This window comes from Pelobates fuscus, chromosome 11, assembly GCF_036172605.1.
Source record: "Pelobates fuscus isolate aPelFus1 chromosome 11, aPelFus1.pri, whole genome shotgun sequence".
NCBI classification, from domain to species: Eukaryota; Metazoa; Chordata; class Amphibia; order Anura; family Pelobatidae; genus Pelobates; species Pelobates fuscus.
Genome location: NC_086327.1, coordinates 11,421,739 through 11,446,611, shown reverse-complemented (window position 1 = coordinate 11,446,611; position 24,873 = coordinate 11,421,739). Strand labels below are relative to the sequence as shown.

The 24,873-nt window shown below is 47.7% G+C and overlaps 1 protein-coding gene across 13 annotated transcripts in view; it reads left to right on the top strand.

Annotated features, from left to right (window-relative positions):
- The first annotated feature begins 4,859 nt into the window (after positions 1-4,859).
- HSPG2 (heparan sulfate proteoglycan 2) overlaps positions 4,860-24,873 on the top strand; it is a 175,991-nt gene continuing 155,977 nt past the window's right edge. For all 13 annotated transcript variants that reach the window (XM_063436821.1, XM_063436827.1, XM_063436828.1 and 10 more), the window contains exon 1: positions 4,860-5,006. In XM_063436821.1, the coding sequence (XP_063292891.1) occupies positions 4,953-5,006 (54 nt within the window). In that variant the 5' untranslated portion in view covers positions 4,860-4,952. The remainder of the gene's footprint in view (positions 5,007-24,873) is intronic.

Here is a 24,873-nt window from a genome sequence, read left to right as displayed (position 1 = left end):
TATAGGGAGGTAAATACAAAGAAAACGTTACCTGCGCTCTGGCCCAAATCCCTATGTACAAATGGAGGCTCTTTAGTTTCATTCCAATGGCCATTTGTATAGGGAGGTGAATGTATATTGTAGAAATCTCACTCAACGCCCCCAATATCAAGGTATGTCAAACAGTCTCTGAGTCTCACCATGCCAGGATAATTTGTTTTGAGTTCTTTATGCCAGAATACTGCACTGCAGAACATGGTGACACATAATCATATTAATAATAAGACATGTTAGAAATTGAAGACTTCAGGACTGGATTTACATTGTCCTCTGGCCAAGTTAATTCTTAATCCTTTACTAAGGCTAATATAGCGCATGTTACAGTCGCGCTCAGTATTATCATGTAGTGTAATGACAAGCACATCCCTCCTATGGATATTAAATGGGACACGAGTCCTTCAAAATGTATACAGAGAGGAAGGAAATAACTTATTACAAACCAAGTAGAATGAAAAGTAAAAAGAGAGAAAATATTTCATTACAATGTGATGGTAGATACCTGGAATAGCCTCCCAGTGGAAGCAGTAACAGTGATATAGAAAGGATAGTAGATACCTGGAATAGCCTCCCAGTGGAAGCAGTAACAGCGATATAGAAAGGGTAGTAGATACCTGGAATAGCCTTCCATTGGGAGTAGTAACAGTGATACAGAAAGAGTAGTAGATACCTGGAATAGCCTTCCATTGGGAGTAGTAACAGTGATACAGAAAGAGTAGTAGATACCTGGAATAGCCTTCCAGTGGGAGCAGTAAAGGCTAACGGTGATATAGAAAGGGTAGTAGATACCTGGAATATCCTTCGAGTGGGAGCAGTAACAGTGATATAGGAAGGGTAGTAGATACCTGGAATAGCCTTCCAGTGGGAGCAGTAACCGTGATATAGAAAGGGTAGTAGATACCTGGAATAACCTTCCAGTGGAAGCAGTAACAGTGATATAGAAAGGGTAGTAGATACCTGGTATAGCCTTCCAGTGGAAGCAGTAACAGTGATATAGAAAGGGTAGTAGATACCTGGAATAGCCTCCCAGTGGAAGCAGTAATGGTGATATAGAAAGAGTAGTAGATACCTGGAATAGTCTCCCAGTGGAAGCAGTAACAGTGATAAAGAAAGGGTAGTAGATACCTGGAATAGCCTTCCAGTGGGAGCAGTAACAGTGATACAGAAAGGGTAGTAGATACCTGGAATAGCCTTCCAGTGGGAGCAGTAAAGGCTAGCGGTGATATAGAAAGGGTAGTAGATACCTGGAATAGCCTTCCAGTGGGAGCAGTAAAAGTGATATAGAAAGGGTAGTAGATACCTGGAATAGCCTTCCAGTGGGAGCAGTAACAGTGATATAGAAAGGGTAGTAGATACCTGGAATAGCCTCCCAGTGGGAGCAGTAACAGTGATATAAAAAAGGGTAGTAGATGCCTGGAATAGCCTTCCAGTGGGAGCAGTAACAGTGATACAGAAAGGGTAGTAGATACCTGGAATAGCCTTCCAGTGGAAGCAGTAAAGGCTATCAGTGATATAGGAAAGGTAGTAGATACCTGGAATAGCCTTCCAGTGGGAGCAGTAACAGTGATATAGAAAGGGTAGTAGATACCCGGAATAGCCTTCCAGTGGGAGCAGTAACCGTGATATAGAAAGGGTAGTAGATACCTGGAATAGCCTTCCAGTGGGAGCAGTAATGGCTAACAGTGATATAGAAAGAGTAGTAGAAACCTGGAATAGCCTTCCAACAGAGGTAGTAAAGACTAATAGTGATATAAAAATGTTAGCAGATACCTGGAATATGCTTTCAGTTGAAGCAGTTATATTGGAAGGGTAGTAGATACTTGCAAAAGCCTTCCAGTGGGGAATGGGATTGAGGTGGGGTAGCTGTGGAGGAGTGAGAGTGGGGTGGTGTAGCAGTGAGGGAATAAGATTGGGGTGGTAGAGGAGTAAGATTGGGGTGGTGTAGCAGTGGAGGAGTAATATTGAGGTGGTGTAGCAGTGGGGAATGGGATTGAGGTGGTATAGCAGTTGGGGAGTAAGATTGGGGTGGAGGAAGAGTGAGATTGGGCGGTGTACCTGTGGAGGAATGAGATTGTACTGGTGTAGCAGTGAGGAGTAAGATTGTAGTAGTATATCAGTGGAGGAGTGAGATTGTAGTGGTGTAGTAGTGGCAGAGTAAGATTGGGGTGGTGAAGCAGTGGAGGAGTGAGATTGTAGTGGTGTAGCAGTGGGAAGTAAGATTGGGGTGGTGTAGGAGTGAGATTGGAATGGTGTAGCAGTGGAGAAGTGAGATTGTAGTGGTGTAGCAGTGGGGGGACTAGGATTGGAATGGTAGAGGAGTGAGATTACGGTGGTGTACTTGTGGGGGGTGACATGAGTGTTGTGAGATTTAGGTGGTGTAGAAGTGGGTTAGTGAGATTGAGGTGGTGTAGCTGTGGGGAATGGGATTGAGGCAGGGTAGCACTGGAGGAGTGAAATTGAGGTGGTGTAGCAGTGGGGGACTAAGATTGGGGTGCTGTAGCAGTGGAGGAGTGAGATTGTAGTGATGTACCAGTGGAGGAGGGAGGTTGTAGTGGTGTAGCAGTGGTAAAGTGAGATTGTAGTGGTGTAGCAGTGGAGAAGTGAGATTGTAGTGGTGTAGCAGTGGGGGGCTAGGAATGGGATGGTGGAGAAGTGAGATTGGGGTGGTGTACCTGTGGGGGATGACATGAGTGGTGGAGGAGTAAGATTGAGGTGGTGTAGAAGTGGGTTTGCTTGACGGACACCGTAGAATAGTCGGAGAATGTGACTGAGAATGGCCATAGAGCAGTTGAAGAGTGAGACTGAGAATGTAGAGCAGTTGGAGAGTGTGACTGAGAATGTAGAGCAGTTGGAGAGTGTGACTGAGAATGTAGAGCAGTTGGAGAGTGTGACTGAGAATGTAGAGCAGTTGGAGAGTGAGACTGAGAATGTAGAGCAGTTGGAGAGTGAGACTGAGAATGTAGAGCAGTTGGAGAGTGAGACTGAGAATGTAGAGCAGTTGGAGAGTGAGACTGAGAATGTAGAGCAGTTGGAGAGTGTGACTGAGAATGTAGAGCAGTTGGAGAGTGACACTGAGAATGTAGAGCAGTTGGAAAGTGACACTGAGAATGTAGAGCAGTTGGAGAGTGTGACTGAGAATGTAGAGCAGTTGGAGAGTGGGACTGAGAATGGAGAGCAGTTGGAGAGTGAGACTGAGAATATAGAGCAGTTGGAGAGTGAGACTGAGAATGTAGAGCAGTTGGAGAGTGAGACTGAGAATGTAGAGCAGCTGGAGAGTGTGACTGAGAATGTAGAGCAGTTGGAGAGTGAGACTGAGAATGTAGAGCAGTTGGAGAGTGTGACTGAGAATGTAGAGCAGTTGGAGAGTGAGACTGAGAATGTAGAGCAGTTGGAGAGTGAGGCTGAGAATGTAGAGCAGTTGGAGAGTGTGACTGACACTGTGGAGCAGTTTGAGAATGTGGGGAGAAGTATGACATGGAGAGTATCCATGGGTGAGAGACATGGAGGTCAGCCCTGTTGCAGATTTGGAGTGTAGTTTGGTTTATGGGTTGCCAGTTTAGGGGGCTGTCTAGTAGCTATAAAGAGGTTGTCTAGTAGTTGTATAGTTGGGGAGCTGTCTAGAAGCTGCAAGTCTGGGGTTGTCTAGTAGCTGTAAAGTTGCGGTGTAGTTTGGTTTATGGGTTGCCAGTTTGGGAGGCTGTCTAGTAGATATAAAGTTAAAGTTAGGAGGTGCTGTCTGGTAGTTGTAAAGTTTGGAGTTGTCTAGTTTAGTTGTTGCATGTTTGGGGGGGCTGTCTAGTAGTTGTATAGTTGGGGGTTGTCAAGTTTAGTTGTTGCATGTTTAGGGGGCTGTGTAGTAGTTGTATAGTTGGGGGTTGTCTAGTTTAGTTGTTGCATGTTTGGAGGGCTGTCTAGTAGTTGTATAGTTGGGGGTTGTCTAGTTTAGTTGTTGCATGTTTGGGGGGCTGTCTAGTAGTTGTATAGTTGGGGGTTGTCTAGTTTAGTTGTTGCATGTTTGGGGGGCTGTCTAGTAGTTGGGGGTTGTCTAGTTTAGTTGTTGCATGTTTGGGGGGCTGTCTAGTAGTTGTATAGTTGGGGGTTGTCTAGTTTAGTTGTTGCATGTTTGGAGGGCTGTCTAGTAGTTGTATAGTTGGGGGTTGTCTAGTTTAGTTGTTGCATGTTTCGGGGGCTGTCTAGTAGTTGTATAGTTGGGGGTTGTCTAGTTTAGTTGTTGCATGTTTGGAGGGCTGTTATCAGCTGTAGGTTTTGGTTTAGAAGTTGTAATACTGGGAGCCTGTCTGGTAGCTTCAAGATTGGGGGGTTGTCTAATATAAAAATTCAAAGTTTGAGGGACTGTCTAGTAGTTGTAAAGTGGTTTGAGCTGTCGAATAGCTGTAAAGTTGGGGGTTGTCTAGTTTAGTAGTTGCAAGTTTGGGGGGCTGTCTAGTTTAGTCGGTTAAAGTTGGGAGACAGTCTAGTAGCTGTAAATCTGGGGGTTGTCTAGTTTGATAGCTACCAGTTAGGGGGGCTGTAAGTTTAACCCCTTAAGGACCAAACTTCTGGAATAAAAGGTAATCATGACATGTCACACATGTCATGTGTCCTTAAGGGGTTAAAGGCTGACTGGTAGCTGTAAAGTTGGGGCTAGTCTAGCAGCTGTAAGTTTGGGGGGGCTGCCTGTGCCCTAGGAGCTGACACTCTAGAGGTTTCAGAGGGAGCACACACACAAGCAGTGTCTGAGTGAGCACTGAGCACCACCCTCCCTCACTCCCTCTCTCTCTCTCCCTGCCTCCCTCTCCCTCCCCTCACATTCCTGGCCACACTCAGGGCTCAGTCAGGCTCAGAGCTGAACTGGAAGCGGAGGAAGGGACACAAACTCAGCCCAAAGTCACTGCTCACTGAGTGACATTGACAGCATGGGACTCCTATGGGCCCCCCTGAGTCTGCTCTCACTGCTAGTCCTGCTCCAGGTGAGTGTCTGGGGGATCCAGGGACTCCAAGGGCCCCGACTCCCCGGCTTTGGATACTTTAACCCTTTATACTGCACACTGGCCCCCTTCTCTAGGAGAGGGGGGGGGGGGGGGGGGGGATCAGTACTGCACCCAGTGCTGGCATTAGAGACCCAACAACCCTCACTCCTGGCAGAACCCTCCATAGCCGGCAGAGCCTCCATCTCACACCTGGCAGAACCCTCCAAATCTGGCACCCCCCCCCCCCATCTCACACCCGAAAGAGCCCCCTCTCACACCTGGGAGAGCCCTCCAAATCTGTCAGAGCCCCCATATCACACCTGGTAGAACTCCAGTGCTGGCAAAGCACCCCTTCACACACCCACCTGGAGGAGCCCTCCACTCAAGCCTAGCTGAGGCAGGTTCATTCTCCTATCAATTGAGGGCAGGCTCACTCACCTATATACAAGGGGCAGTAGCATTTACCTACATACACTAAGGGAGGCAGGGTCACTTACCTGTACAGATGGAGAGGTGCAGTGTTACTCCCCTATATATTCAGAGGTGTCATGGTCACTCACCTCTGTGCATGCAGGAAAGACAGGATCTTTTGATTACAGGGCACGAGGGTCACTTATCTCATATGCATTAATGAAAAATCTAATTTGTGCATGCAGTGCAGTCATTGTCACTCACCTTTGTGCAAGCAGGGCAGCAAGTGTTACTGACCTCTGCATTCAGAGACACATTCACATAACCTCAGTGGATGCAGGAATCAAATGTACTTACCTGACTACAGGTGTGTCATTGAGGGATAAACCGTATACTTCCCAGATTATCAATGGCTCCAGACTGAGCTTGTTCCAGTTTATCTGATTATCCTACATATAATGCTTCAACTAATAATTTATCACACAGCACATTCCACCCAATTACTGTCCCCATCCCCAATAGGAATGTCCCCTTCTCTGCCACCCCTCGCCACCACTCTGCCACCCCTCACAACCAATCTGCCACCCCTTGCCACCAACCTGCCATCCCTTGCCACCACTCTGCTAGCCCTCACCACCACTCTGCCACCCCTCACCACCAATCTGCCACCCCTTGCCACCAACCTGCTACCCCTTGCCACCACTCTGCTACCCCTCACCACCAATATGCCATCCTCACCACCACTCTGCCATCCCTCACCACCACTCTGCCACCCCTCACTACTACTCTGCCACCCCTCACCACCAATCTGCCACCCCTTGCCACCAACCTGCTACCCCTTGCCACCACTCTGCTACCCCTCACCACCAATATGCCATCCTCACCACCACTCTGCCATCCCTCACCACCACTCTGCCACCCCTCACTACTACTCTGCCACCCCTCACCACCAATCTGCCATCCTCACCTCAACTGTTGCTTTTTTAATTTTAAATCAGTTCTGTTTAGTTATGCAAAAAACAGAACACGCCTAAAAAAAAAAAAAAATATGAAAAGATTTGTCAAAGTAGATAAAAGATAAAATAAAAAGTCTGGGGTTTATCCAATAAAGGGTGAATTGTACAGAGCTGAGAAGGGTTCGGCATGCTTTCTGCTAAAACAGTTGATGTAAAAAAATCTTGAACTCATCAGTGTTTCCATTTTGGCCTTAAATGTCCAATTCCCTTTGTGGTTTGATGAATAAGACCTCGCTGTGTTTGGGGTTTTGTTTTGGAGTGTAAAGGTGTGTTAAAATGTGTGCCTGCTAAGTATTCTTAAAGCAGAGCTAAAGTTGCAAGAAGTTATGTAATGTGATTATATAGCCCGGGGCACCATGTCTGCCCCAAATTGTACTCATTCTCTCAGGCCTACAATTCTATTCTATCCCTGGAGGCTGCACTTTGTAAAAAAAATGTCAAATTGATTTAATCTGCAAATCGCTAAACCTTCTACCCAGGACAAACTACCAAAGTGCTACAGTGCTTACATCTGCCAGAATAAGGGATTTAAAAAAAAATAAAAAAAATGTATAAACCAGGAACTGAAATTTTAGGGCAATTTAGCTGAATTTAAAAACCTTTTTCAATGTGACTAATTTTTCCATTACAATTCTTTTTTTGCCTACAATTCTTACTTCTCTTACCAATTCTTTATAGTTGCTGGTTCAGCGTATGACACCCCTGCGTTATTTGGCCACAGGTTGGCACACCTTTTGATGTAAAACCCGCAGCCATGTAAGAGTTGTGTTAAAGGGTTGAACTGCCTTGTCATTTTGTACCCCACCCTCCGATCCTAAACATACACATTTCCTGAACCATTTTAGGAGAAAACTTTCACTGAATTTGATTATTTTGCCTTATTTTTGCCACTCTGTTTATACCTGCGCAGTGATTGTCCTGTGACGGACAGGACCTGATGTACAGTACGTTTTTTTTTAGTATCCTGGATTCCTGGTGGAGATCTGAACTCATTATAAATAGTGATGTATTCAGATGTGACATTTTATCCCAACACTCCGAGCTATTCGGGGAAATCGGTGCCTCCCTGTCTTCAGAGCAGCGTGCATCTTCAGCGAGCTTTAATGTGGATTCTCTGGTTTTGGGAGAGCTACTCTGTATATATTTGATGCTGTGTCACTAGCAGGCCATTATTTGCTTTGCTTGCTATTAATCGATACATAAAACAGCTCTATAGCACCAGCATTGATTAATATTGTTTAATGGGGTGCACACGTTCTTTACATGAGAATTTGAACATGTGACGTTAAAGTAGATGTTTATTGTATGTAAATGTAAATATAATTTTTCTATATATTGTAAAGGAAGTGTAATACTATAAATGTCTGGTTTATATTTGTAAAAGGAATGGAAATCGCTATAACGAGTCATTTTGCTGCTTTCTAAACAAAGCGTTCATTGCTCGTATTTCGACCTGTGGATATTCCTCTGGAATTAATCACTTTCCTGACTCCAGTGGAATTAATGATTTTACAGACTGTGCTTGTTTACCGCAGAAGGTGAAGTAAAACTCGGCAGAGGATTATTGAGGAGGCCTGGGAACACGGGTTCAAAGTTCACTAAGTGCACAACCTGCTTTAAAGCCGGCAAATGTCAAAACGTTGAATAATTCACTTTGTGTGGCTGCATTGTGTGTATAATGACGGTTATGTGTTACATCGACACTGGACTGGTTTTGCAGTTATCTTAATTCGCGAGTTTTTTGGCGCAGACTTTTTTTGCGTATAAATTGAGTTGATTTGGTTATAAAGTCTGTCGTCACCCGTAGCTAGATGACGCTGTGTTTTCAGATAGTATTTTATACTAACTGCTTTCAGCCTTCTGAAGGAGTCTCTCCTGAAGAGCAAACATTATATTTTTTTTACTTCGCATTAGTCTGGTGGATGCCCATGAAATTACTGACGATTCTCCATGTAACGTGGGTGTTTGTGCCCTGACAGCAAACAAGCCGCAGGCTTTTGCTGGTATAGTCCCTAATAGTGATGTCCCGGACAGTTCGCCAGGAACCGTTCGCCGGCAAACATAGCGTGTTCACGGTCGCGAAGACGCGCGATGTTCGGTCCGCCCCCTATTCGTCATGGAGGTGGGAGGGTCTGGGAGGGAGGGCCTGCTGCTGATTGGCTGGAATGTGTCTGCTGACTGTGAGGTACAGGGTCAAAGATTATTCAATGATGACGAATAGGGGGCAGACCGAACATCGTGCGTGTTCGCGACCGTGAACACGCTATGTTCGCCGGCGAACGGTTCCCGGCGAACTGTTCGGGACATCACTAGTCCCTAATAATGCTGCTTTGTGTGTGAGCTCAGACGGCGTGGGGAAAGATGGTTTCTCTGAGATTCTTTTCACTGTACGGATTTAAATGTGACCAGGCTGGTGAAATATTCCATCCTCAGAATAACACAGGGGAGTAAAAATAGCAGACTTTAAATTCCAGCTATGGATCTCCTAATGAACACACTGACTCTCCCATTCCTCTCGCCCAGGAACAGATTAGGTGTAAATAGTTGTTTTCTGGCCTTAGAAAAAAACAACCAAAAAGCAAGTCAGTGGTTTTATAGTAAACAATTCCAAACTGCACAGCCCTGTCTGATCAAACCACATATGATACAGTATGATACTTTGCATGGACCTAGCCACCACAATACGCAACCCAACAACAAAAGATTATGACTCCTGTAATCCTCACTTATTTACTAAACAGTGAGTTTCAGTGAATTGAAAATGGAGATAGTGTTGGTAGGGGTTGCTGCATAATGCTGGGGGCATCTATTAAAGGGTGAGGGAAACTGGGGGACAACTTTCTGGAGCACTTCTATTCACACGTTCCTTATTGACTTTAAAGGGACACTATAGTCACCTGAACAACTACAGCTTAATGTATAATATACAGCTTAATGTATAATATACAGCTTAATGTAGTTGTTCAGGTGAGATCTATAGCTCTCTGCAGGCAATCTAATGTAGGCAATCTATTTTCAGAGAAAATACAGTGTTTACATTGATTGCTAGGAATACCTCCAGTGGCCGTCACTGAGACAGCCACCAGAGGGACTTCCTAACATGCAGGGCCCTAAAAAGGCCATGTACACGTCAGACGTATTAAGATACGTCTGACGTGTGCAGGAGGGAGAAGGCACTGTGTGCGCGCCTTCTCTCTCCAGCCTGTCAGCAGAGGAGGGGGGCAGGCAAAGACCACGAGCTGAGCTGTCGCTCAGCTCGCGGCCGCGCACATCGCGCGCATGAGCGGTAGTGCGCTAAGGACTTCAGAGGGCGGCATGAATGCCGCCCTCTGAAGTATGTGCGCATGTGCGGCAAAGCCGCGCATCCGCACAAGGGAGCAATGACGCTTCCAAATGGAAGCATCTGATTGCTCCCTGCTCGCGCCCGCCTATTTCGTCATATTGACGAAATAGGGGGCGCGGCTTCACAAGGCTCCCGGCGCTGGAACCAGGTGAGTAAAGAGGCTTGGCTGGAGAGTCCCTTTAACCTTTACTCTGTGATTGGAGCCGTTACTCTGTGGTTGGCGCCGTAACTCTGTGATTGGAGCCATTACTCCGTGATTGGAGCCGTTACTCCGTGATTGGAGCCGTTACTCTGTGATTGGCGCCGTTACTCCGTGATTGGAGCCGTTACTCTGTGATTGGAGCCGTTACTCCGTGATTGGCGCCGCTACTCTGTGCTTGTAGCCGTTACTCCGTGATTGGCGCCGTTACTCTGTGATTGGAGTCGTTACTCTGTGATTGGAGCCGTTACTCTGTGATTGGAGCCGTTACTCTGTGATTGGAGTCGTTGCTCTGTGATTGGAGCCGTTACTCTGTGATTGGCGCCGTTACTCTGTGATTGGAGCCATTACTCTGTGATTGGCGCCGTTACTCCGTGATTGGAGCCGTTACTCTGTGATCGGAGTCGTTGCTCTGTGATTGGAGTCGTTGCTCTGTGATTGGAGTCGTTGCTCTGTGATTGGAGTCGTTGCTCTGTGATTGGAGTCGTTGCTCTGTGATTGGAGTCGTTACTCTGTGATTGGCGCCGTTACTCTGTGATTGGAGTCGTTACTCTGTGATTGGCGCCGTTACTCCGTGATTGGAGCCGTTACTCCGTGATCGGAGTCGTTGCTCTGTGATTGGAGTCGTTGCTCTGTGATTGGAGTCGTTGCTCTGTGATTGGAGTCGTTACTCTGTGATTGGCGCCGTTACTCTGTGATTGGAGTCGTTACTCTGTGATTGGCGCCATTACTCTGTGATTGGAGCCGTTACTCTGTGATTGGCGCCGTTACTCTGTGATTGGAGTCGTTACTCTGTGATTGGCGCCATTACTCTGTGATTGGCGCCGTTACTCTGTGATTGGCGCCGTTACTCTGTGATTGGAGTCGTTGCTCTGTGATTGGAGTCGTTGCTCTGTGATTGGAGTCGTTGCTCTGTGATTGGAGTCGTTGCTCTGTGATTGGAGTTGTTACTCTGTGATTGGCGCCGTTACTCTGTGATTGGAGTCGTTACTCTGTGATTGGCGCCGTTACTCTGTGATTGGCGCTGTTACTCTGTGATTGGCGCCGTTACTGCGTGATTGGAGCCGTTACTCTGTGATCGAAGTCGTTGCTCTGTGATTGGAGTCGTTGCTCTGTGATTGGAGTCCTTGCTCTGTGATTGGAGTCCTTGCTCTGTGATTGGAGTCATTGCTCTGTGATTGGAGTCGTTGCTCTGTGATTGGAGTCGTTGCTCTGTGATTGGCGCCGTTACTCTGTGATTGGCGCCGTTACTCCGTGATTGGCGCCGTTACTCAGTGATTGGAGCCATTACTCCATGGTTGGCGCCGTTACTCTGTGATTGGAGCCCTTACTCTGTGATTGGAGCTGTTACTCTGTGATTGGCGCCGTTATTCTGTGATTGAAGCCATTACTCTGTGATTGGAGCTGTGACAGACCCATCCGGCGGGACTAAACCTATTTGGGTTCGTCTGATTTGCCCAGTACTTATGGTCCCTGAGAGATTATGCGAAGGGTTGTGACTGTGTACAAATGACATTTCAAGTACAGCGGAAACTAATGAAACGCCCAAGCTACCAAAGTCCTCGAGGTGGCCGACATCGGACAAAGGACCACGTGGCGGCGGCCATTTTAACTTCGAACCCGCCGACCCGTACTATCGACGATACTTCGACAGTTCAACGAAAGTCGAAGTACCGACCCACCTCGAACGGGACTTAGCCATTTTTAGGCCAGCAAGTGACCGACCGCACAGCCCGAATCCAGGGAACTATTTTGGGCAAGAAAAGGTACCTGCGGTCGGTCATAAACGGACTTTCGCGTAACTTTTTATTCACTGAAGGGATTGATGTGATTTTTGAGAATGTTTATGTTTTAAGTATGCTGAATCTGAATATGTGCCTCTTATGTGAATATGATGGATGGATTTGAAGTTATGAAAGTTGTATAAAAGTATATTTCAAACTGTATGTATAATAGGATTATGTGTCACACCAAGGGGAGGGAATGTGTGGGATGTACCATCGATGCCAGTGGTTATTTTATGCCTCCCCTTGGGTGTGGCCTGTGTGTGTGAAATGCAAATAAAAGGCAGGCTGGCTGATCCAGTCCTCAGTTCATGTTTTACCCTCATAATGGAGCTTGGTCTCGTTATTGGGGGAACCGGGAATACAAGTGACTAACGACTGTGTCTGGAGCTCGGAAGGTGGTACCGTAACAACTGGTGGCAAGCGACGGGATGATCTTCAACGCCCAAAGAAACCGCTACGACCAAGAATAAAATGGAACTACAATACCAAAACCTGAGAAGAGCTACCTTAAAAGACTTATTGGAACAAAGGGGCGGACAGGCCAGTAACCTCAAGAAGAGGGACATTATTGCTTTATTGCTGGAAATGGATGGAGTACCAGCGGCAGAGGGAGCCAATGGACCCAGCCCAGACGACCGAACCCCCGAGGAGGCAAGATTTGACCGGGCGGTAAGAATTCGGCTGGCCCATTATGGCCCCAACCCCTCCGCAGAGATCATCACCCAGGTTCAAGCCGCTGTGGAGGCCAGCCTGCTACGCCAAAACGGTACTGCAGCGGCCCCAGTCACAGCAAACCCGGGGGACAAACAGAAAGTGCCATTTGCGGCCTTCAAAGCCTTCAGTGAGACCGAAGGTGAGATTGACGGGTACCTTGCGGATTTTGAGCGGCAATGTGCTCTGCACAAGGTACCCCCGGCAGACTGGGTTGCTATACTGTCCGGCAAGTTATCCGGCCGGGCCAACGACGCTTTTCGGGCTATTCCGGATGAGGAGATCGGGGATTATGTTACCGTCAGGGAAGCTTTACTTGCCCGGTATGCCGTTACACCCGAGGCATACCGGAGGAGGTTCCGGGACACTGCAAAGACCACTGGGGACTCATACGTGGAATGGGCCTGCAAGGTACATCGCACAGCCGCCCACTGGATGGCAGGATGCCAGGCGGTGTCGGGAGAAGAGGTGCTGCAGATGTTTTTATTGGAACATTGTTTCGACAAATTGCCGACAGGGGTCAGAGAGTGGGTACGAGACCGTAAGCCTTCCACTCTACACGAGGCGGCTCGCTTGGCCGATGAGTACACTGACGCTCGCAGACTGGACAATTCCATCACCAAGGCCACAGCCCGAGCGGAATACCAACCAGCCGCTGCCACGTATCAGCCTCCCATAAACAGACCATCTGCACCCTCTCCGACTGCCCAGTACCAACGTCCACCCCGGTTTAACGCCCGAGAGTACTCTGAACCCCTTCGGTGCTTCCTGTGCAATCAGCTAGGGCACCGGCGACAGGAGTGCCCGATGAACCGTGCCAACAGGAACCAGTCCTGGAGGAAACCCACGGGGGCCCCTTCCCCAGCACCTCTTCCAGCAGTCCACTGTGTAGAGGAAGAGGAATGCTGGGGCATATTACATGAGGCGGACCCTGTTCAGGCTGCCCACCAGGACAATCGACAACACCACAGACAGAGTGTAAAGGTCAACGGAAAGGAAGCCAGTGGGCTACGAGACACTGGTGCAACCCTGACTTTGCTCCAAAAGCACCTAGTGTCCGAAGCTCAACATACCGGGGATACCGTGGCAGTACGAGTAGCCGGGGGTGCAGTATTTCGACTACCCGTGGCCCGGGTACATTTGGATTGGGGAGTAGGCGCTAGACACGTGAATGTGGGGGTCATTAAGGATTTACCCGCTGATGTTCTTCTTGGCAACGACTTGGCCCCCCTGGTTTCGGCCTTTGCTCCCATGGGCCCCGCTGCAGTGGACGCTGTTACGACCCGTGCCCAGACCCGTGCCACTGAGGCCGGCCCACCTGCTGTTGAGACCCAGGTAAGACTCTCTACCCCGACTTGTACCTTAGACCAGGCCCCGTTCGGCTGGGATACCCCAGAAATGTACGGGAAGGAAACTAGGGAGGACCCGACGTTAGCCAAGTACAGGGCCAGGGCCGACGCTGGGGAAGAAGGAGTAGGTGGGGAACACTACGAGTGGGTGGGGGATAGGCTGTACAGGATCCCGAAACCTTCCCCGAAACCGAATGCCCCTCCGCAGAAACGACAACTAGTAGTACCTGCAAAGTATCGGCAGGAGATTCTGCGGATTGGGCATGACGTGCCGTTAGCAGGTCATCTAGGTTCCCACCGCACAGCTCATAGAATCACCCAAAACTTTTTCTGGCCCAATTTTAACCGAGATGTGCGGATGTATTGTAGCACGTGCGACACTTGTCAACGGGTAGGTAAGCGGGGAGATCATCCAAAAGCTAGGCTACAGCCGATGCCTATCATTGGAGAGCCCTTTTCCCGCATAGCCGTTGACATTGTGGGTCCACTGGCCAGGGCTAGTCCATCCGGTAAGAAATATATTCTTACTGTGGTAGACTACGCCACCCGTTACCCAGAAGCAGTAGCGCTGTCTAATATAGAGGCAGAGACGGTTGCTGATGCCCTGGTTAAAGTCTTTACTAGGGTCGGGTTCCCTCAGGAGATCCTCTCTGATCAGGGAACCCAATTTACCGCTGTGCTCACCCAGCAGCTGTGGAAGGTGTGCGGCATCAACCCGCTACTTAGTTCACCTTATCATCCACAGACTAACGGTCTCTGCGAGCGATTTAATGGTACCCTCAAACAGATGCTGAGGACCTTTACTGACTCTTGCAGAGACTGGGAGCGATTCCTGCCTCATCTGCTATTTGCATACAGAGAGGTGCCCCAGGAATCAACTGGATTCTCCCCCTTTGAGTTACTCTATGGGAGAAGGGTCCGTGGACCCCTAGATCTCATTAGAGGACACTGGGAGGGGGAGACGGAGCAAGAAGGGACCCCCATAGTACCATATGTTCTGGAACTCCGGGACCGCATGGAGAAACTATCCCTGATGGTAAGGGAAAATCTCCGGGCGGCCCAGGGGAGACAGAAGCGATGGTACGATCGGGGCGCTCGACAGCGGGTCTTCCAGGTTGGGCAGAAGGTCCTAGTGCTCAAACCTGTGAAGGCAAACAAGATGCAAGCATCTTGGCAGGGCCCGTACAAGGTGTTAGCTCAGGTATGTGATACTACCTATCTTATAGCCAGCTGTTCGGATGAAAGGGTACAACGATCCTTTCATGTGAACATGCTCAAGGAGTATCAGGAACGACCCGAGGATGTTGCAGCAGTTTGTGCCCCAGCTACTGACGACCCAGAGAACTTACCTTTACCTGACCTGTTAGAAAGGGATCCCCAGACCGACCTTATTAGCCTCGTACAGTTAGGTGACCGACTAAGCCCGGCCGAGAAAACCCAGGCCAGACAGCTTCTGTGGGAGAAGCAGGCGACGTTTTCCCAAGAACCCGGGTACACCAACCTAGCTATACACAAAGTCGAGACACCCGGACAGAACCCCCTACGACAACCCCCCTACCGTATCCCGGAAGCAGTCCGAGAAGGAATGCGGAAGGAGATACAGGAGATGACCCGCCTGGGGGTTATTGAGCACTCAGATAGTCCGTGGGCGTCGCCCGTAGTCCTAGTACCCAAGAAGGATGGGACCACCCGGTTCTGTGTGGATTACAGGCGGCTCAACGAGCGGACTACCACTGACGCCTACCCGATGCCCCGGATAGACGAGTTACTAGACCGCATTGCCAGGGGGCGCTATCTGACCACCATTGACCTATGTAAAGGGTACTGGCAGATCCCCCTGGCCGAGGATGCTATCCCCAAGTCGGCATTCGTCACCCCGTTTGGCCTATACCAGTTTAAGGTTATGCCATTCGGGATGAAGAATGCTCCGGCTACCTTCCAGCGTATGGTGGATAGGCTCCTCGATGGCTTCCAGGGATTTGCATGTGCCTACCTGGACGACATCGCGGTCTACAGCGAGTCTTGGGAAGACCACCTAGTACACGTAGGGGTAGTGCTGGACAAGATTCGGGCCGCCGGCCTGACTCTGAAACCAGACAAGTGCCATTTAGGCATGGCAGAAGTACAGTACTTGGGTCACCGGGTGGGTTGTGGGAGCCAGAGACCCGAACCTGCTAAGGTGGAAGCGGTAGCTAACTGGCCCACACCTATCACCAAGACCCAAGTGCTTGCTTTCCTAGGGACAGCAGGGTATTATCGACGTTTTGTCCCCGACTACAGCACGATTGCCAAGCCCCTGACTGACCTGACTAAAAAGAACTTACCTAGGCAGGTCCTGTGGTCTCCAGCTTGTGAAGCCGCGTTTCGGGCCCTGAAGCAGGCTCTTGTGAATGCCCCTGTCCTGGCTGCCCCAGTCCCTAACAAACGTTTTCTTGTCCACACAGACGCTTCCATGTATGGACTGGGGGCTGTGCTGAGCCAGGTCGGGGAGGATGGAGGAGAGCACCCTGTCGCATATCTCAGCAGAAAGTTACTACCTCGAGAAGTGAGTTATGCGGCAGTAGAGAAAGAGTGTTTAGCCCTAGTCTGGGCACTGAAGAAACTGAGCCCTTACCTATACGGACAAGAATTTTCTCTCGTAACAGACCACAACCCCCTTGTCTGGCTTAACCGGGTCTCTGGGGACAATGGCAGACTGCTGAGGTGGAGTTTGGCATTGCAGCCTTACAATTTCACTATCAGCTACCGGCCCGGTAAGCAGAATGGGAATGCGGATGGGTTATCCCGGCAAACAGACGTCCCTATTCTCCCTAAGTCCGGTCATCCCCAAGTTGACCCGCCACAGGGTCAAGCCGGGTCTGCCGGAGTGTTCCACAAGGAGGGAGCCATGTGACAGACCCATCCGGCGGGACTAAACCTATTTGGGTTCGTCTGATTTGCCCAGTACTTATGGTCCCTGAGAGATTATGCGAAGGGTTGTGACTGTGTACAAATGACATTTCAAGTACAGCGGAAACTAATGAAACGCCCAAGCTACCAAAGTCCTCGAGGTGGCCGACATCGGACAAAGGACCACGTGGCGGCGGCCATTTTAACTTCGAACCCGCCGACCCGTACTATCGACGATACTTCGACAGTTCAACGAAAGTCGAAGTACCGACCCACCTCGAACGGGACTTAGCCATTTTTAGGCCAGCAAGTGACCGACCGCACAGCCCGAATCCAGGGAACTATTTTGGGCAAGAAAAGGTACCTGCGGTCGGTCATAAACGGACTTTCGCGTAACTTTTTATTCACTGAAGGGATTGATGTGATTTTTGAGAATGTTTATGTTTTAAGTATGCTGAATCTGAATATGTGCCTCTTATGTGAATATGATGGATGGATTTGAAGTTATGAAAGTTGTATAAAAGTATATTTCAAACTGTATGTATAATAGGATTATGTGTCACACCAAGGGGAGGGAATGTGTGGGATGTACCATCGATGCCAGTGGTTATTTTATGCCTCCCCTTGGGTGTGGCCTGTGTGTGTGAAATGCAAATAAAAGGCAGGCTGGCTGATCCAGTCCTCAGTTCATGTTTTACCCTCATAATGGAGCTTGGTCTCGTTATTGGGGGAACCGGGAATACAAGTGACTAACGACTGTGTCTGGAGCTCGGAAGGTGGTACCGTAACAGGAGCCATTACTCCGTGGTTGGCGCCGTTATTCTGTGATTGGAGCCCTTACTCCGTGATTGGAGCCCTTACTACGTGATTGGAGCCATTACTCCATGATTGGAGCCATTACTCCGTGATTGGAGCCCTTACTCCGTGATTGGAGCCATTACTCCATGATTGGAGCCATTACTCCGTGATTGGAGCCGTTACTCCGTGGTTGGTGCCGTTATTCTGTGATTGGAGCCGTTACTCCATGATTGGCGCCGTTACTCTGTGATTGGAGCTGTTACTCCGTGGTTGGCGCCGTTATCCTGTGATTGGAGCCCTTACTCCGTGATTGGAGCCGTTACTCCGTGATTGGAGCCATTACTCCGTGGTTGGTGCTGTTACTCCGTGATTGGAGCCGTTACTGTTTGGCCTGGTACTCACAGAGTAGCCCTATTACACTCAGAATATATTACTCACTCAGTATTACTCTCTGAATAGACAAATTACTTTCTAAGTGAACTAATTACTCTCTGAATGCACTTCTCTGACTGTAGACCCACGTTTTTCACTGGGGCCCTTACTCTTTGGGCGTGTTAGTTACAGACTAGGCCTGTAACGCTCGGGATCACACTGTGAATGTACTCTCTGAATAGATTAGTTACTTTCCAGTTTGTTTTAGGTGAATTAAATCATCCCAGGAACGTTACTCACTGACTGGGCTCACTGGGCTCATTAAAACTCATTTCCATGGAGTGGTTACTCGTTGTCAGGACGTGTTACTTTCCCTCTACTCTCTGACTGGATCCACTACTCACTGGACCCATAATTCTCCAGATTATTCAATATTCAGTGACTGGACCCATCACTCTCTGCTCGTGTGACTCTCTCTGAAAGGAGCTTTTAGTCTCCAGGCCCAATATTCAGTGACTGGACCTAGTACTCTCTGGTCCTGTGATTCTCTCTAAATGGAGCTTTTGGTCTCCAGGCCCCATATTCAGTGACTGGACCCATTACTCTCTGCTCGTGTGACTCTCTCTGAATGGAGCTTTTAGTCTCCAGGCCCAATATTCAGTGACTGGACCTAGTACTCTCTGGTCCCGTTACGCTTTGGCTAGATCCATTATGTCTCATTATTCTGTCTGTCTGGACCCATTGCTTTGTCACTGGACATTCTCATTTCTCTTTGTGTGTCGTTCCTGTCTCTGTCTGGGACCACCACTATATATAACTGGGCATTGTCTCTATATTTAGCTGGGACTGCCACCATATCTGACTGTACCATTACTGTCTCTGACTGGGACTGCCACCATATCTGACTGTACCATTTCTGCCTTTGGCTGGGACTGCCACCATATCTGACTGTACCATTACTGTCACTGACTGGGACTGCCACCATATCTGACTGTACCATTACTGTCGCTGACTGGGACTGCCACCATATATGACTGTACCATTACTGTCTCTGACCGGGACTGCCACCATATCTGACTGTACCATTACTGTCTCTGACCGGGACTGCCACCATATCTGACTGTACCATTACTGCCTTTGGCTGGGACTGCCACCATATCTGACTGTACCATTACTGCCTTTGGCTGGGACTGCCGCCATATCTGACTGTACCATTACTGTCACTGACTGGGACTGCCACCATATCTGACTGTACCATTACTGCCTTTGGCTGGGACTGCCAACATATCTGACTGTACCATTACTGCCTTTGGCTGGGACTGCCACCATATCTGACTGTACCATTACTGTCACTGACTGGGACTGCCACCATATCTGACTGTACCATTACTGTCGCTGACTGGGACTGCCACCATATCTGACTGTACCATTACTGTCTCTGACTGGGACTGCCACCATATCTGACTGTACCATTACTGTCTCTGACTGGGACTGCCACCATATCTGACTGTACCATTACTGTCACTGACTGGGACTGCCACCATATCTGACTGTACCATTACTGCCTTTGGCTGGGACTGCCAACATATCTGACTGTACCATTACTGCCTTTGGCTGGGACTGCCACCATATCTGACTGTACCATTACTGTCACTGACTGGGACTGCCACCATATCTGACTGTACCATTACTGTCTCTGACTGGGACTGCCACCATATCTGACTGTACCATTACTGTCTCTGACTGGGACTGCCACCATATCTGACTGTACCATTACTGTCGCTGACTGGGACTGCCACCATATATGACTGTACCATTACTGTCTCTGACTGGGACTGCCACCATATCTGACTGTACCATTACTGTCTCTGACCGGGACTGCCACCATATCTGACTGTACCATTACTGCCTTTGGCTGGGACTGCCACCATATCTGACTACCATTACTGTCTCTGACTGGGACTGCCACCATATCTGAATGAATGTTACTCTCTGGCTAAGCCCACCAACATATGTGATTGGACGTTCCTGTCTGTGGCTGGGACCACCACTGTATCTGACTGAGCTGTTACTGGGTTTAGCTGGGACCGCCAACATATCTGACTGAACAATTACTGTCTCTAGTAAAGTTGACTTTGGCCATTACTCTATGATTGGAGCCATTATATATAGTGTTAATATTTTGTAGGTTTGACATTACTTCCTATAATTTAATACTTACTTTAAATATTGGTATACCATCAAGGCCGCAGTTTGCAGAGAGAAAGGGCGATATGGGGCAATATAACAGGCAAAAACAACATAATAATGACTGCATGGGAATTGTCCTAAACCTGTGAAAATGACAGTAATTAAGGGAGGTTTAGTGTTCTCGTGTTAATGACCCGGTAGCATCTGTTGGACTAAGCCTTATCCAGTGGCCATTCTACATCCAGGTGGTCAGAAATGGCCCCCACCCTGCCTGTGGCCCCCACCCAGGCATAGCTAAGGAGCGTGAAATGTATATTTGACTAGTAAATTGAGCGCAGAGCACATAAAAGGAGCTGGAAGTGATGGCAAACACAAGGGGGGAGCCCTTTTTTGATGATGATAAACATTGAGAGTCTTTCAATTCTGTTTCCTAAACTTTTAACCTTTTAAGTAAACCTACAGAGCACCTCTCCACACAGTGTACATAAGAGCTGCAGCATATTGCGCTTCGTGGGAACCAGTGCCGTCACATATATATGTATACCTGAACTTATATTACTTCTTCGCACTGATGGACAGTAGATGAAAAGTGCCACCCTGCAGCAGAATGTGCAGTAGAATTCTGTAGAATGTGTGTACTGCAGGAGGGTAAGGGAAATCCGAAAAGAATTACGTTATTTCCCTGCTGTAGCATCTGAACACTACATACCACAGGGCAGTACTTTTCAAGTGCTGAATATGAGTGTGACTACATGCTAGGTGTCCAGGAAAACATGGCAGATCTCACAAACTTACCCAGGACACTAACCCCCTAACCTAACTCATAATAAAGGGACACTCTGTGCACCATTTCCATTGCCGCTTATTGCAGTAGTTATAGTGCAAGGATTTTTTTAGGTGCCGTCCCTCTGTTTTTTTCATAAACCCTTTTAAATGGTTTCATAAAACTGGGGACTCTTCCCAGCACCCAACGCACACCCTGTTGTTATCATGGTGGCATTTTTTGGGTGCCCATAGAGTACCAGTTTTAAAGACTGGATGGAAGCAAAGACAGGTTAGTTGGGATGGTAGAAAAGGTCAGAGATCTGAATAGAAGAGGTTCTGAAATCTGGAAGAGATTGAAAATCGGATATCTGGTTACAGTGGGAGGTTAGGCCAAAATAGCCGAGCAGAAAACGTAGCTAACTTGACGTTTTCAGACCTCAATGTGAATGGCAAATATAAGGCTAAGATGGCTTATTTTGAATAGTTCTGCAACTTGTCACGGCTCGGCTAGTATAGCCTTAATTTTGCCATTCATATTTAATGTTGTAAAAATTGGAGTTTAGTGGATAAGCCTTCATGAAATTCACTTTGAATTCTCGGCAAATCCCACTTTAGTGAATAATCCTCTCTGTGTTTTCCTCTCGACTGGCGTCCTTGCTTTGTCCCAGCCGTCTTTATTCGCCTGCCCTGAGCCTCCTCCCGTTCAACTTAATCATGGCACAAAGGAGCCCGGGGGGGGTGGTTACTGGCTGGGATTCCCCGGATTAATCTCCTTCTAGATGGCGCGTGAGCGTCAGGGATTGGATGTCGGGATGCCCTGATCTTGGAATTAATTTAACCGTTTTGTGATCACAGATCCCACCGTTGTGACACGACACTAACAAGCTGCAAAGTCTGGGGTCCTCAGGGGTCCACCTTCCCTTACCTACCTGTTATGCTTGTGTGTAATGTCCATAAAATAAAACATTTTGGTGATAATAAAAAGGAATCTATTATAGCAGCAGCGCGAACAGTTTCTGAATCGCTTCATGTATCCAAACGGAGTGTTTTGATTTCTTTTTTCATTGTTATTTTTTTATAAAAAAAAAAAAAAGAGCATTTACCATGATAAATAGATGTAGAAAGTTGGCTGATTCCGTGTGACCTGATAGATTTGGTGCAGTTAAAAGTTGGTGTAATGGGGTCAGGACAAGGGGAGAGATGCCTGGATGATGTTGATAGCGCCTTCTTTGGTATTCTGCCCCCCCCGCCCGCCTTCCAAACTCACCTGTCCCGACTCGCTTCCACATACTAAATCGTCACTCTCTCCCTACCCAATTCTCAGAATATGTGCCTGGTTCATGGGATGGGTGGATGGGAGGGGGGCTGGTGTTAGGGGGACCTGATCCTTTAACTCGAAAGGAATTTTTAGCTTTCTACAGTTAACCCTGTCAGTAAATATACCTAGCTCATAAAGTACTGTCAGCGTTCAATACGATAGTTACTCAGTAGGCCAGGAGATACAGTACTTTGTGGGTCAATTTGCGAATTTATCAGGAAGTACGGTAGTTCCTCCATGTCCGTTCTGTAGAGGTTAACACGTTGGGAAGTTGCAGACTGATTAATCCTACATGCCTTGAGACTTGTCAGCTTCCTGTTGTTTGTGTTATCAGGGACCACAATCAGTCTGTATATATTAATAACCATTATGTAGTTTTCGTTTTACCCCCCAGGCCTATCAGCTGATTGAATCATAGCATCTCCTTTCTCTTTTGACATTCTCATTCGAAGTTATTTAACGAATACTCAGAGCACCACAATCACTACAGCTCATTGAAGTAGGTATGGTTCCTCCATAGATTTTTTATTTTAATTTTTTTTTATTGTGGAAATAGGTACAGCAGTGCTTGTATGGCCACAAAAGCATTCACAAGCGCGATTGTTAGAGACATAGTATTACATGACTGTGGCATGTGTAGAATGATAAGAATGACTCAAGAACTCAACATTCTAACATAAACGTGTCAGTGGATCGACCATATTGTGCATAAAGTAAACCGGTAATTAAACTGACAGTAGGGTAGATATGAGTTATGTGAGTGAAGAGTTTATGTATGCTATGTGTATCCGCCATATTGACAAGTATTCGTTCTCTAGAGTGGGCATAGAAAGGAAAACAGGGCTACCCTGTCAAATGTAGAGTATAGGCATCTTGGGTCATGTATGGACGTTGAGTAGAAGATGATAGGTATGAACATGTTTGACAGTAGTATTGGATTCAATATTGTTAGTACCCCCAGGTGCCCCTAGTGTGAAGAGGTAAACATAAACAATGACAATTGGGAGGCATTAACCACAGGCTATAAAGCGGACAATACGTGATAACAGTGGTGGGTAATACAGGTCCCTGTGGCCGTTTGCGTCTGTCAGCCGATGCCCACCCTGGAGGCCAGAGATGCCTGTTTGGTGAGGTGGTGCTCCTTCAGCAGTGTACCGGTATGTAGTGGGTCCGGCTTCCGCGGGTTGCCTTTATGCTGTGGGTCAGCCAGTGGGTATGTAACTGCAGCCTCCAGTCTCCTGCAGGAGGTGTTGGGCCAGGTCCAGCTCCTCCATTGTTATTTTAGGTATGGAACCTCCATAGTTTGTTTACGTAATTGTAAATCTAAAAGCAGTTCAACATAGTTGATACAATCTGGTTTGTATAGATATCCAGTGTATCCCATCGTTCCTTCAGCAAGCTTGGAAGAAATGAATTTATAACAAGCCAATTGAAACTGTTAATAATATATCAGGGGACAACTGAAGAGGATAAGGGTGTAAAGGAGAGAGCATCTGCACCCTAAAATTCATCGTCTGGTCGAGCAGCGGTGATGTCACTGCTTTAGAATTGGGAAACGCAGGTTTGATCCCATTAACACCACCCCACCCAGTGAGTAACGTATAATTGTAAAGCGCTGCGGAATATGTTGGAGCTATATACATGAGCAGAGAGTAACTGTAAATCACAGTAGGGTCTCCAATGCCTAGCTACCTTTGTCAAGTTTTGTCAGTTCTCCCAGCTGTCGCAACCGACGGCTGGTGGAATAATGCATCGCAAGACTATATCTATAGTTTCTCCCGCAGTGCAGCGCAGTCCTCCATAGACGTCAGTGCTGTAATCTTGCGCATGCTGGTGGACGAAGCACCTGGAGCAAAGGAAAGATGGCGCACCTGCGAGAGACAGCCTCAGGTAAGTATATCTACCCTCTGCTGCACCCCCAGAGATGGTGGGCCTTGGGTAGAGCCCTGGGGAATTAGACTTGCATCCGATGGCAATAAAGTTGTGTTTACCAGTAGTGTGCGATATCATCAGAAAAGCCATCCAACCTGCTTTCACAGAAATCTAGGAAAAATGTCCTAACATATTGTTACAAGTCTCAAATTCATGTCAAAAGGACTTTATTCAGCATAAAATGTTTTATGGGGATTAGCATAATACCCGGAGCAGTTTCTCTGCATTATATCGAATTTAGAGCTTATTAAAAAAAAAGGTTTTTTTTCTGCTTTAACCCTTGGCGTTTACCCTAAGCCCGTTCAGGCTGTTTGGCTGTATATTGTCGAAATTATACCGACTCTGATAGATCTGCAACCACAGGAATGTGCATGTCCAATAGTTGGCATTTGGGCAATTGGCAGAGTAGTGGTTATTTTGTAATAATTAATAAAGTGACTTCGTGGTAGATCTTGGGCTGGAGACCGAGGGCAAGGTGTAGACTGATGTTCTGGAACCCAGAGGATGGATAAAAGGAGGTATAAATCTCACTTGTTATGGATGGAAGGAGATAAAAGTGCCGTTGCTTTACCAACCCACAGATTGTCTAGCATGTCGATCAACAATCGCCAAACATGCGGAAACCTCAGAACTTCCTCAACAGCAATGGGTGGGCTTGTACTGTCCTAGACTCCAAAAGAACTTGAAACACAGGGCTCAGACTCCCCCTTACCAACTCGAAAACCTACCCCCCGCATTTCCCCATAAACTAAGATAAAACATTAGCCCAGTCCTAGAAATTATAGGG